Raw genomic sequence first — 14,108 nt, forward strand, 5'->3', positions numbered from 1 at the left:
AGAGGAGAGGAATACATATATACCCAAACAGGCATGAGAGTCAAAATATTTAACAACTGATCTGATAGGGGCATTAACCAATCAGAATGGATGCTCACCCAATCAAAACAGACGTCAGCCATACCCGCTAATTATAATTATTTTGAATTTAATACTTACTGAATACATTTTTAGATACTATAACAAATACTTCACAAGTGCAAAAGCATATCCAAAAAAGATGCTAACTAAAGATACCTCATTAAAATATTAAGTACCACAGAAGACGGTCACTGCACCTACAGTAATAAGTTTATAAGTAATGATCCAAGTTGAGACAAAAAAGCAAAAAATACGTGCACAGACAGAATACTGGGGACTTTCCAATGAAGACAGGTTGCGAGAGCAGTAGCTCAAGTTACTCAGGAAAGCATATAAACTGGGAACTCATGTAAAATTAGTTGGTCACTGGATATAACGAATGTAAAAAAAACTGCAGTGAAACAGTAAAGATAATGCAAATTCTAAACCTGCATCTTAACAAATAAAGATTTTTAAGGATATGAGGCATTCCTCATTGTAACTTTAGAGAAACAGTAACTCTATTTATTCTACTTGTCACAAGGGAAAATGAAAAGTGAAGCAGCCATCAAGGCAGAATAAAGACTTTATTTCCCAAAGAAATGGGATATTTTGCTTAATCATATATGGGGGTTAATTAGACATATCATACATGCTATGCCTGATCATAGATAATATGACTAAGATTGCTAAATAAGTTGTTTCCTAAACAAATTTTGGGAATGTGTACATTTGTGCAGGTGTATGAAAATGTGTACGAATGCATATGAAAGCTTAGTTCCTGGGGATATTGTACTAACCGTATAAGCACTTTCTTTGGCATTGCTGGCGTTCTGGTCACCATAATACCACGCAAACTGGAAGTCCTGGGATTGGGGAACATGTGACATCTCTGCTTTGCTTTTAAATTCCAATGACAAAATGGTGGGTGGAAAAAGAATACTTATGATGATCTTTGAAAGAAAATAAAGCAAAAGAAACAGTAAGAGTTACACAAGTCACAAGTATTAGCCAAGTAACAAAATGAAGATTTTCACGTACATATAGTGTCAGACCTATCCCCAATTCAGTTGATAACCTGATTCGACATGTACTTGTTGACTCAATTCCAATTCTAGAAGTGTCTCTCTCAGAAATACTCATAAATACAAGTGCATGTGTATAGGGATGATTGTTGCAGGGTTATGTGTAATAGCAAAAAACCTATGTCAACCTGGGGTACCTGGGTGGCTCAGTCAGTTGAGCGTCTAACTCTTGATTTTGGCTCAGGTCATGATTTCACGATTCGTGGGATCGAGCCCCGTGTCGAGCTCTACACTGACAGTACAGAGTTTTCTTGGGATTCTCTCTCTCCCTACCTCGCTCTGCCCCCGCTCCCCTGTCAAGTAAATAAATAAACTTAAAAAAAATGTCTATGTCAACCTAAATATCCATCTCCAAAGGGAGGATAGCTGGTGTAGGACAACCTAAGAGTGGAATATTATGCAATCATTAAAAAGATAAAGGCAATTTTTAATATAATGAAAAGATATCCAAGTTATATTGTTATGTGAATAAAAGCAAACTATATAATAACATATATAGTGTGCTCCCATTACTGTGCAAAAAGAAAATTAAAAATTAAAGAAGATATGTACATACACATATATGCATTTAAAGGCTTAAAAATATGTATACTACACTGTAATTATTTATCCATAGGAGCAGGCAGTAAGAAGTATTATTTTTCAGTAAGCATGAGCATATTGCTTTCATAACCTTTTAATGCCATTAAGTAGTTATCCCGTAAAACACATTAAAATGTATTCATATTATGAAATCAAGAATATAAAAACATACCAAGTGCCACCTTCTGGTGCATTCAGCTCACATCCTACACAAATATTTTCTTTGCCAGTAAATCCCAAGGAAGGTATTCATCCAGATATCCATAGTTCCTTCATTATTATTGCTATTATTCATGTATTTATGGGCTATTCAAAAGATTTTTTTTATTCAAAAGATTATTTTATGTTCAATTTATATGGCTTTTAAGAATAAATGGTGTAGGAGATTTACTAAATGTTGTACAACTCAACTTCTTGAGCACTACTTTTCTTTCAAGCTAAAATCAGGCCTTAGTTCTCTGGGATTCGGTGAACAAAAATACAATTAACCCTGACTGCACACCATTCATGACTAAATAAACTGAAGTCATATCCTGGTCAACTTTCACTACTGAAATGACTTTTGGTTGTATTTTAAAGCCTGATCTCCTATAAGAAGTTTTTCAGGACCGTCCCAGTTTTGACAGGGTTTTGTTTGTGTGAACAGTATATGCTTTCTCTTCAGATGTGGAACCCAAAATACACACAGTCTTCTAGGTCTGGAAACATCATAGTTACCAGGCACAATGATGACATTACACTAATTAATTCCTAACCCACTTCCTGAAAAGACTCCACTTGTCCCTTGCAGGACAACTGCCTCATGAAACACTACTCAAGGATAGCGATATCCCATTCCCAAGGGATCAGTTGGAGCCTATCCCCCTATAAGTATTTAAATGAGTTTTCACTTCCACCACACCCTATAAGGTCTTCCTCCAGTCTTCATGCACTTGGAGTTAGTCTAACCAGGACACCTTACAATTATTTGCAAATGTGTTCTCAAAACTCACAAGCCAAACACTGAGGAATCAGGATCTACACAGGGAGAGCAATTTCCTGCAGCTCAGAGATTTTAAGTAGCTAATTCAGACTTCTTTCTCGACTCACTGTGTTTTGGGGCAAAACATTCAGTCTTGTTTCACTTAGGTCTCTTTGTTGATACAAGGTATATGAGGAGCAAAATGTTATTAAGTTCTCAGTAAAAAGGATTTCTAGTAAACTAAACTATGTACAGGACACAGCCATGGGGAAAATTACTGCTCAAACTTGCAGCCAACTTACCCCATCTCATTCTCTACACATTTTATTAAAAACAGTTATTGCCAGAGATTGCGTAGCTAGAGGTGGACCCATTCATGTCTCTGCTTCATCATTTCCAAAGTTGAAATCAAAACAGATCAAAGGAGAACTTCTAGAAACAGCTGTTATTTATCTAATATTTTTAAAAGAGGAATCTATGTGAAATAAGTTTTGATTCAATTTCTCTTATTTTTGCAATCTCATTGGTGGAATTGAAATGTGAAAGTTCTTTTATTTATTTTATATATTATGCCTTTTATTTCTTTGTGCTTTCCATAGTGTGTCCAACAAAAACATATTTTTAAGAAAGTCGTCCTATTTGGGACACAAATTTTTAAGAACTGCAGGAAAAATAAAATAATATACAGTCTTAATGTATCTCTTAATTCTCATGCTTTATCCCTTTTAATTCAGTTTTTATAAGCATAAGTACTTTATAAGCTTGACCATAACCTAAAGCTTTAGATTATGGTTAATAGATTATGGTTAATACTATTAAAAAGTCTAATGTTTTTAGTAGTTAACTAAATTACTCTTGATAATTCAAGATGAGAGGTGAGGCCAAACTGTAATGGGTAGAAGAATCTGGAAATGGGTGAACAAATGTGTTTGAGGGAAGCTTTATAAAATAAGCATCTAAGGGACACCTGGGTGGCTCAGTCAGTTAAGTGTCCTACTCTTGAATCTCGGCTCAGGTCATGAACTCCCAGTTGGTGAGATAGAGCCCCACGTCAGGCTCTGCACTGACAGTGTGGAGCCTGCCTGGGTTCCCTCTGTCCCTCTATCTCCCCATTCATGGAGTATGGAGTATGCAGTATGGAGGTAATGGAGTATGACCCCCATTCATACTCATTCTCTCTGTCTCTCAAAATAAATAAACTTTAAAAAAAATAAAATAAGCATTATTCCCTAAAGCATCACATTGGATGAAGAGAACAGAAATTGTTGATTTTATTTAGTTTATTATTGGTTAATATTCTTAAGATGAAAAAAATTTCACTAAAAAGGCTCATTTAGTTCTGTTATAATTATCAGAGGTAATGGAGTTTACTAAGAATGAAATCTTGTATGGGAATGCAAGCTGGTACAGCCACTCTGGAAAACAGTATGCAGGTTCCTCAAAAAACTAAAAATAGAACTACCCTACAACCCAGCAATTGCACTACTAGGCATTTATCCATGGGATACAGGTGTGGTGTTTCAAAGGGACACATGCACCCCCATGTTTGTAGCAGCACAATCAACAATAGCAAAAGTATGGAAAGAGCCCAAATGTCCATCGATAGATGAATGGATAAAGAAGATGTGGTATATATATGCAACAGAGTATTACTTGGCAATCAAAAAGAGTGAAATCTTGCCACTTGCAACTATGTGGATGGAACTGGAGGGTATTATGCTACGTGAAATTAGTCAGAGAAAGACAAAAATCATATGACTTCACTCATATGAGGACTTTAAGAGACAAAACAGATGAACAGAAGGGAAGGGAAGCAAAAATAATATAAAAACAGGGAGGGGGGCAAAACAGAAGAGATTCATAAATCTGGAGAACAAACTGAGGGTTACTGGAGGGGTTGTGGGAGAGAGGATGGGCTAAATGGGTAAGGGGCGCTAAGGAATCTACTCCTGAAATCATTGTCGCACTATATGCTAACTAATTTGGATGTAAATTTTAAAAAATAAAAAAATAAAAAAAACAAGAGAATGAAATCTTGTATATGTTTGTATATGCTTCCAACTTCTAACCACCTTCACAAGAGAATGCCTTTTGATGGACAGAGTTGGTACAATCATCCCCATTTTTAAAAAAGAAACCGGGAGATAAAGTAGCTGTCAGAGGGTCCCCTGGGAAGATCCCGGCTCATCTGTGAGAGCCAAAGATACTAATTGGCTTTCCTGAATATACTCTTCCACAACAAGGGAAAAATGAAGTCCAGAATATAGACCTTCAGAGTAAACCAATATTAAATTCTATACAGCAAGTAAATACATCTTTTTTTTTTTAAGTATACTTATTTATTTGGAGAGAGAGAGAAAATGAATGAGCGGGGGAGGGGCAAGAAGAGAGGGAGAGAGAGAAACCCAAGCACTGATAGCGCAGAGCCCATCGTGGGGCTCCATCCCACGAACTATGAGACCATGACCTGAGCCAAAATCAAGAGTTGGATGCTTAACCAACTGGGCCACCCAGGCGCCCCAAATACACCTTTTTCTTTCAATTCAAGTACAGCTGACCCACAAGGTTACATTAGTTTCGGGGGTACAGAACAGAGACTTGAGACCTCTATGCTTGCACTGTGCTCCCCACAAGTGTAGCTACCGTCTGTCTCTACACAACACGACCACAGCACCACTGACCACATTCCTTGTGCTGCGTCGTTCATCCCTGTGGCTCACTCATTCCATAACTAGAAGCCTGTGTCTGCCTCTCCCCTTCACCCATTTTGCCCATCCCCCCAGCCTCCTCCCCTTTGGCAACCACCAGTGCGTTCTCTGTGAGTCAATGTACCTTTAGCCAAGCATGTTTCCTCATTTTCAGGCGCCCAGTCCACATGTCTGTCAGCAGCATCTGGGTGCAAGTATGTGAAACGAAGGGCCGCAACCTTCCAGACACGGCCAGTTTCAGACAGGTGGAATCGCTCCAGTTCTTGAGTTCGTAGGTCAGCAGTTTCATGGCCATTCTTTCATTCTGCTTGAATGCCTTCTCCAACACATCCAGGGCAAGCTGGCCAAACTGTCTGTAATGACACACAGTTAGTGGCAAAAAAAAAAAAAAAAAAAAAAAAAAATGCAGGTGAGAGTCCCAGTAACATTCAAAACGATGAGAGAGGAGACTCAGGAAAGACCGATGCAAAAGAATGAACAGCAACAGAATAACCTCAGATTGCAAAAGCTATTTGAAAGCGGTTGCTGCTCAGATGAACGGTTCTCCCTTTCCAGAATTTGGTTTATACCAGGCATAGCTGAGCTATCTATTCATGGAGAGAAGCCTGTCTACACTACAAACCAGGCTATATATAGCTTGGTTTGGGGCTCTCTGACAAGACCTAATAAAGAATTTTTTTACAGAAAAGACTGTTCAATACTGAACTAGCGATTAAGGAAAATCATGGGGTCACCCTTTTTTTCCTTAACATTTTAGAAAATAAATAGATGACTTGAGTAAGAAGCTAGACTTGGAGACATTTTTGGGGATGTTGTTTACTCTAAGAAGCAGACCCTGCTATTCTCTTGGAATCTTTTTTTTTATTATTTTTAAAAACTGTGTATATATTTTGAGAGAGAGAACAGGGGATGGGCAGAGAGAGAGGGAAAGAGAGAGAATCCCAAGCAGGCTCCGAGCTGTCAGAACAGAGCCTGACTCAGGGCTCAAATTGAGCCTTCCAGGTGCCCCTCTCTGGAACTTTTATTTTATTTTATTTTATTTTATTTTATTTTATTTTAAAGTTTATTTATTTATTTTGAGAGAGAAAGAGAAAGAGCGAGCAGGAGAGGGGCAGAAAGAGAGGGAGAGAGAGAATCCCAAGCAGGCTCCATGCTGTCAGCACAGAGCCCGATGTGGGACTCAAACCCACAAACTGTGAGATCATGACCTGAGCCAAAATCAAAAGTCGGACACTTAATCGACTGAGCTATCCAGGCGCTCCTCTCTGAAACTTAAAAGTCACAATTACACATTAGTTTCCATTAACTCTAGCCCCTCTTCTTTCCTCACTATTATAATGCTTCAGTAATAAAAAAAAAAAAAATCAAAACTATTTCTAACTTTTCTATCTTTTGCCATCATGCTCTGGTTCTTTGACACATAACACATTTATTTGTTTTCCTGCCTGAAAGGTACTACAAGTAAACAACAAGTTTTCACTTAACTTAGTATCAAAGAGTATGAGAGTTCAAAATCATTAACTGAACATTCTGTGTGAGGAAACTAGAGTCCTGAAATCGGGCCAACTAATCACCCAATTAGTAAACAGCTGGACTAAGACCAAAACCCAGCTCTCCTAATTTGAGGACCAACCCTCGACTCTCTTCTGCTTGTTCCACAAAGCACCCTGAAATACCTAAAGACCCTCATTTACAGGAGAGCCCAGGAAATGCACGGCAACAAGTCCATGCGTCTTACAAGTTCTAAGTTGAGTGAGATAAAGGTGTCTAACCATTCTAGAACTGTCGATGTTTAGTATGAAGTGAAGAGAGAACTCCTACTTTGAGTAATTTTTCAACTCTTCTGAGGCATCATCCACCATGTTGCTCTCCTTAGCTTCATGGGCCATGGCTCGGTAGAGTTTACAAGCAATCACTGCCTTGACCGTGGCCTCCTCTCCATGCTGCCAGAAGAACATGGCCATCTTCTGTCTTTTCATTAGCACAGCCCAAACCAATAGGTCATTGTAAGGGTAAATAAAGCCAGTAGACTCAGGGTCATCTGATATATTTTGCTCTTCTTTTGACTTCTTCCTTGATTTATGAAGGACTACAGACTTTTCCTGTTGGAAAATAAAATACAAATGGAGTCCCAAATACTCAGATGCATGATATTTGACCTAATGAAACATATCAGGTATCCTAAGAATATTTTTTAAATCATTGACAAGAGATGGAAATAACAATGGAACTTTATAAACCAGAAATCAAAATTTTGGTCTTTTAGGTGATCTATTTCTCATTGTGTCTGACAGATCCAGGGTCCAGAAGCTGAGATACCTTGTGTTTATTTAGCACAACTTAAAACACTACGCCTTTGGGATAGACCCAATAACTATATGACAATTTTTAATTTCTCCAGGAAATAGGTCAAAATAACATACTGGATAAATGAGAGCTATTCAATTATTCTAACCTTACTTTATAAATCGATTCATTATCTTTCCCTTAGAAAAATGTCACTAGTATTGACAACATGTATCCAAACTGATCGGTTTTGAGTTTCCTTTCCTTTATTCTGATTATATTCCTCTAGTAATAGTAATATGTAATAATGAAATACTATTCTCCGCCTGGCAAGCTAACACTTTACAGCCCATCAGAAATGCCACTGCCTAACTCCCCCATGTGCTTCTATATCACTATGTGCGTATTTCTATTTCAATATTTATCATGCTGCAATACTATATTACTTCGGGGAGAGTGGGATCATTTCTCAGTCATCTTTATATCTTCTCCACCCATCTGCATCCCAAATTCCACCAAGCACCCAAAGTAATGCCTGCTAAATAACAAGATTCAATGATCATTCTTTTTGATAAAAGGGGATAAGAGAGAAAACTATAAGCTTCCTCTACTTCTATAAATAAAAGGAATTTGTATTCATTGATGGTGATCAAGGGTAATTCGATAAACTATCCATTCATCCTAGGAGCTATGGAAAGCAAACCTCTTTGAGCCAACATAGGAATCGTGTATACAGAAACTTGAGCAAAAGCACGTAGCCCCGAGGAAAGTGAACTAAGGGAATGCGAGGAGCAGTGGAATAGCAACGTTGCTCCCAGCGCTCAGTTGTTGTTGGAAGACGGCGGTGGCACCCACCTTCCTACGGTACTTGCAAATGGTCTATTGGTGCCTCCCCGTCTCCAACTTTAAATGAAGAAATGGTCTAATCTGCAAGAACAATTTTATTTTCAAGTCTAAAAGTAAATAAGTAGTGGGGCACCTGGCTGATCTCAGGGTTCTGAGTTCAAACCTCACATTGGGCAGAGAGATTACTTTAAAAAAAAAAGTTTCAGGGGCGTCTGGGTGGCTCAGTTGGTTGAGTGTCCAACTCTTGATCTCAGCTCAGGTCGTGATTCCAGGGTCATGGGATCCAGCCCGTGTCAGGCTCTGTGCTGAGTGTGGAGCCTGCTTGGGATTCTTTCTTTTTCTCTTTCTCTCTCTCTCCCTCTCTCTCTAAAAAATAAAAAAATTTTTTTTTTTCATTTCTAAAACTAAATAAGTGGTACCTTGAATTTGTAAGGCTGGGCGGTTCTAATGAACTGGGAGTGCAGAGTGCTTTCTGCGGATTCCTTTCTATTTCCTGAGGGACGTCTTCGGTGCAGAGGGGGCTGGGAACGGCTTTCAGCAAAACTGGTCACTTGCTGGCATACGTTATTTTGTTTTTCAAACAAAACAAAAAGGGAAATGAATATTATTATGGTGACAATGAACATTTCATTTCTAGACAGTAATGAAAACAAAATATTATACTGTATCAGGTATCCTACCAAGTATCCAATGGTTCTGTCTCTAGCCCGTAATTAGAATTAATTACTCACCCCACAAAAGCCTCTCATGATCACCTCCTTATTAAGCACAGTTATTTCCTAACGTCTGAGAGAACATGCTCTTTTGTTCCCTATTATATATCTGCATTCCTTCTCTATGTGGAAATTCCATTAAAAATCAATGGATGTTCTATACCTGGAACGAGTTCAGAAGAGGCAATAAAGATTCACAGTTCTGATAAGAGAAAGTTCCCACTCACAAACAACTCCAAGGTTAAGTTAGAAAGCTATGGAACTTCTCCAGATATTATGAATCACCACTGCAATTCCAGTGATTAGACCCAATAACAACATAATTTGTTGCTTATCAGCATGAAGCTTTCATCAATGAGAAACCAAAAGAAGCATTCTTAAAGGGGCTGATACAAACTATGGCCTTTGAGCTACTTTATCTATCTATCTATCTATCTATCTATCTATCTATTTAAGTTTACATTCTACAGATATAAATTAGAGAAATGATGGGATCTGGACTTCTAAAAAAATACTCAAATTATTATCATTATCATTGTGATACAGAATTAATAGCATTGTCAGTAGTAATCATAATGACTATTATTATTCATACTCTATACCCTCCATATACTAGGAATATGTGCTTTCGGGTGTTACTTTATTTAATCCTTTTGATGAATTTATGAAAGAGATGTTCTATTATTATTCCCATTTTATAGATAAGGAAAATGACACACAGAAACGTTAAGTTTCTCACTCAAGATTTCACATGGAGCAAAACTAATCCTCTGTCCCAAATCTCTCTGACTCCAAACCATGTGTTTGTAAGTGCTACAATCTAACTCACCACCAGAATTTACTAATAACTCTACTCCTTCACCAGAAAACAGTCAGAGAAATGGGTAGTAATTTCATACCATTTCAAAAGAAAAAAACCACTAGGGGTACTTGCCTAGTAAGTTCCCCGCTGGGCTACAGCGAGGCCACAGTCAGTCCTCATACCTATCCCAGGGAACCTCACAGCAAGGAATACTTAGTTCACGTGAAGGAGCTCACATGTCAAGCGCATCCCTGTGCCTTTGAAATCTCAGGGAAGATTATTTTCTCTGTGAGATTTGAGTTTCTTTTTGTTTTACTCTTTTATTTCTTACAGACAAGTTGGGCTTTCACTTTACCTGATTCTTTATAAATAAAGGTGGCCTCATATTCTGGACTCTTCCTGTGAGCCCACCCCAAACCTCCTTTCTAGTCTCATCCTGCACAACCTGTCAGCACGGCACCAGCAGCAAAGGCCTCCTTGCCACTGCAGAAACATATCCTCGTGTCCACAGCACTGTGCCTGTCACTGCCCCAGAATGCCCCGGACCACCTTTTCTAACACTTCCATTAACCTCTAAGAAGAAAGGCTCTCTTCAGTCTACCGGTTAATAACAGCGGTTTTAAGAAACCAGCAATGTTTTCTCTGCTAATCAACCAGGCAGCAACTCTAACTTTGCATTCCTAGACTTTCGAAAACATGATGGAAAATAAAGTATGCACAGCGTGTGTTTTTACCTAGTACACTCTGCATGCATTTTCCAATATAACCCTTACACACCTGTGCCAAGATTGTGGTTTCCAGACTACGGACTACTAGGAGTTCACAGATGTAAGCCCAGTAATCTTTTCCCCTCTATACTTTCAAAAGGAGAGAAAAGAACTGGTCATCCCCCCCTCAAATCTTTCTCAACACATTGCTTCTATGGCAGTACATCACATATTGTATCCTGTGCCATATTATGGCTAGTTATTCATAAATCTGTTTCCTCTGAGAGTTTCTAAACTCCTGATCTTTAGGTCCAACCTAGACCAGCACTGTCATTGACACGTAGCAGAGACTCAGTGAATGTCCATAAACACAGATGTCCGTTTTAGAAGCTATTCCCATCTGAACTTCCGAAACCATTTTTCGAAACGTGTAACTCCTAGTTATCATCCCCAATTTTACTCAGGTACTTACCAATTGTGGCACCTTACGTTTTCTGTAGAGGTTGTTGTAGAGGGCTCTGAAACTTTTTCTAGTGTAGCTGCTGCGATAAGCTCCACCAATGAGGTATTCGATGACCAATCCAATGTCGATCAGTGTTATTCTGTAGCCTGAGAGAAGGGCATGCTGAAACAAAACCATGTAATGGACTGTAACTTTCAGTGCCTTTTTTTGGTCTGGTTTGCCATCTGTTAGAACATAACCCATAACCTTTGCCTCAAGTGCAAAGAGGCGGACTCACGCTTTTCAATCATCTTTACAAATTGGTTGATTAATATGACCAACTATTGATACAGTCTGCTTGTTCAGATGGAAAAACGAATTTGGCCTTAATGTGTTTTTAGTTTCACAGACATCAAATGTGTGCTTATATTTGCTCATTCAACTCTCTTTTTTTTCTCTCTCTCTCATGCATACACATACTTTATAATAAAATACACTTAAATATAGTATAAAAGATTGTTTTTAACGGGAAATTGTGGATCTACTATAGCAGAAGTCAAATAACTGGAGGATATCACCAAAATGTGCCATTTTGACATATTATTTTGAATAAAAGTTACTTAAGAGACAGCCTGTGCCAGAAAACACTCAGACTGACTCTGTCCCCTTGAAAGCAGGAAATAACTGTCCCTGTAAAAGGTACCCTCCCTGTACCATGAGATAAAGAGACATCCTTTTCACCAGAGATGAGAAATTTAGAGTGGAGAAGGCTGAATAAACAACCTTGTTACTTTTTACTAATTTACTCCCCCTGCCAAATTCTGTTTAGAACTCCTTACTAACCGAAGCTCCCAAAGTTAACTTCTCTTTGTCCTGTCAATTCCTCACAGATGTATTGTCTTTTTGTCTGAAAAGTATAAAAACTGCCTGCCTTGGTCATTTCTTGAGGTCTCATTTTCATTATTGGGTCTCTGTGTGCACACAATAAAACTTTGGGTGTGTTTTTTTTTTCCTGCTAATCTGTCGCATGTAAAATTTAATTCTTAGTCCAGCTGGAAGAACCTTGGACTGAGGAAAATTTCTTCCTCCCCCTCAATATACTGAATGTAGGTGATCCAAAATCTTTCACCTCTCCATTGAAATGGCTATAGCCCTCTGCACTGTGTGGACTATATCACACACAACATGAGAATATGGAAGGAAGTAGAGCAAATAGAAATAAGGAACATGGAATGACAGAACAAAGTAAGATATCAAAACATGAAGCTACCGAAACACATGTAATGGTGAGCAGGAGGGCTAAGCAGCAGATTTCCACGTACATGGGTCTTGGTCTAAATGAAGATTACTTTGACCACTTAAAACCCACCTTACTACCTCTTCGTAACTGTTACTCTCAACTACCATTCATAGTACACTTTTTAAATTAAAGTATAATTGACAAACACTATCCTATTTGTTTCAGGTACATATCAAAGTGATTTCATATTTTTATACATTATGAAATGGTCCCCATGATAAGTCTAGTTATCACCTGTTGCCATAAAAAGTTAGTACCATACCGTTGACTATATTCCCTATGCTGTACATTACATCCCCAGGACGTATTTATTGTATAATCTCCTTCACCTATTGAGCCCACCATCCAACTCTGGCCCTCTCCAGGAATCAACAATTTGATCTCTGAATCTGCGAGTCTGTTTCTGTTTGATTACTAGAGTCCACATCTAAGTGAAATCACACAGCATTTGTCTTTCTCTATCCAACTTATTTCAACATTTTTAAGGCACACATGGTGCTGAACAAGATCTTTGAAACAAACAGATTATGAACAACATTCACAAAGCTTTGAACAAGAAATAAGGCATTTATATACATATATATTTGCTTATTTATAAATAGATGCAATAAATGATATAAATATGTATTTACATATTTCACATATGAATGAATGTAAATAATTTCTTTTTCATATCCATAATTTACTTTTTGCAAGGAATACCAAAACTAATGTTCTTAGTTGCTCCTAGTTAAAAGCAGATTTAACTTATCCCATTCCTTTTTCTTTCACTTACTGTAATGGAATCAAAGTTCAAGGAAATAATCTACGGAGAATTATTTTGATCCAGCAGAAATCACGCAAACTAAATTTATATCACCACGGACTCTTTTCCTTACGTCTAACTTTGCCAACTACACGTCTTCCTCCGCCAAGGCTCTCCCACCACGTCAACATAGCCAGAAAGCCTGGACACTCTCCATCAAGAAAACCAGACTTCAGAGAAATGAGGGAAGTACTTTTAAACTGTGCCAGGGATGGATTTTAATCATGGGGACAAAAAAAAAGAGTCTCTCCTAATTGTCTGCAGATGTGAATAAAAGTTCTTGGTGATTAAAAGAGAAGGAATTAAGGCACAAAAGTCTGTTAAAGTGGGAAGGTTTGGGGGCTCCTGGGTGGCTCAGTCAGTTAAGCATCCAACTTTGGCTCAGGTCATGATCTTGCGTTCATGAGTTTGGTCCTGCCTGGGCTCTGTGCTGACAGCTCGGAGGCTGGAGCCTGCTTCTGATTCTGTGTCTCCCTCTCTCTCTGCCCCTCCCCTGCTTGTACTCTGTCTCTCTCTCTGTGTCTTTCAAAAATAAATAAAACATTAAAAAACAAAAAAAGTTGGGAAGGTTTGGTAACTAACAGATGATTTTATTTGAAGTCTGACCTAACTCAGAGTTCAATGCGAACACTATAAGCAGAATATGAGCAAGGGTATAGAGCAGTGTGATTCCTCCTGGCTCCCTAGAACAATGTACAGGCTTAAAAAAAAAGATAGGGACCCCAAGCTATCACTTATAGTCAAAAACAATAACAAAACAATGCAAAGCACATATTAGTCCTCCGATAAAGACAACCGGACAAGGACAAAA

The 14,108-nt window shown here is 38.2% G+C and overlaps 1 protein-coding gene across 4 annotated transcripts in view; it reads right to left on the bottom strand.

Moving 5' to 3' along the window:
- TRPM6 (transient receptor potential cation channel subfamily M member 6) overlaps positions 1-14,108 on the bottom strand; it is a 205,034-nt gene that overhangs the window by 73,440 nt on the left and 117,486 nt on the right. For all 4 annotated transcript variants that reach the window (XM_086685020.1, XM_086685017.1, XM_086685018.1 and 1 more), the window contains 5 exons: positions 11,223-11,375; positions 8,948-9,082; positions 7,218-7,498; positions 5,521-5,749; positions 861-1,013 (listed from right to left, as the gene is read on the bottom strand). In XM_086685020.1, the coding sequence (XP_086541146.1) occupies positions 861-1,013; positions 5,521-5,749; positions 7,218-7,498; positions 8,948-9,082; positions 11,223-11,375 (951 nt within the window). The remainder of the gene's footprint in view (positions 1-860; positions 1,014-5,520; positions 5,750-7,217; positions 7,499-8,947; positions 9,083-11,222; positions 11,376-14,108) is intronic.

Source organism: Puma concolor, chromosome D4 (genome assembly GCF_028749965.1).
Source record: "Puma concolor isolate L17-30 chromosome D4, mPumCon1.1.hap2, whole genome shotgun sequence".
Taxonomy (NCBI): domain Eukaryota; kingdom Metazoa; phylum Chordata; class Mammalia; order Carnivora; family Felidae; genus Puma; species Puma concolor.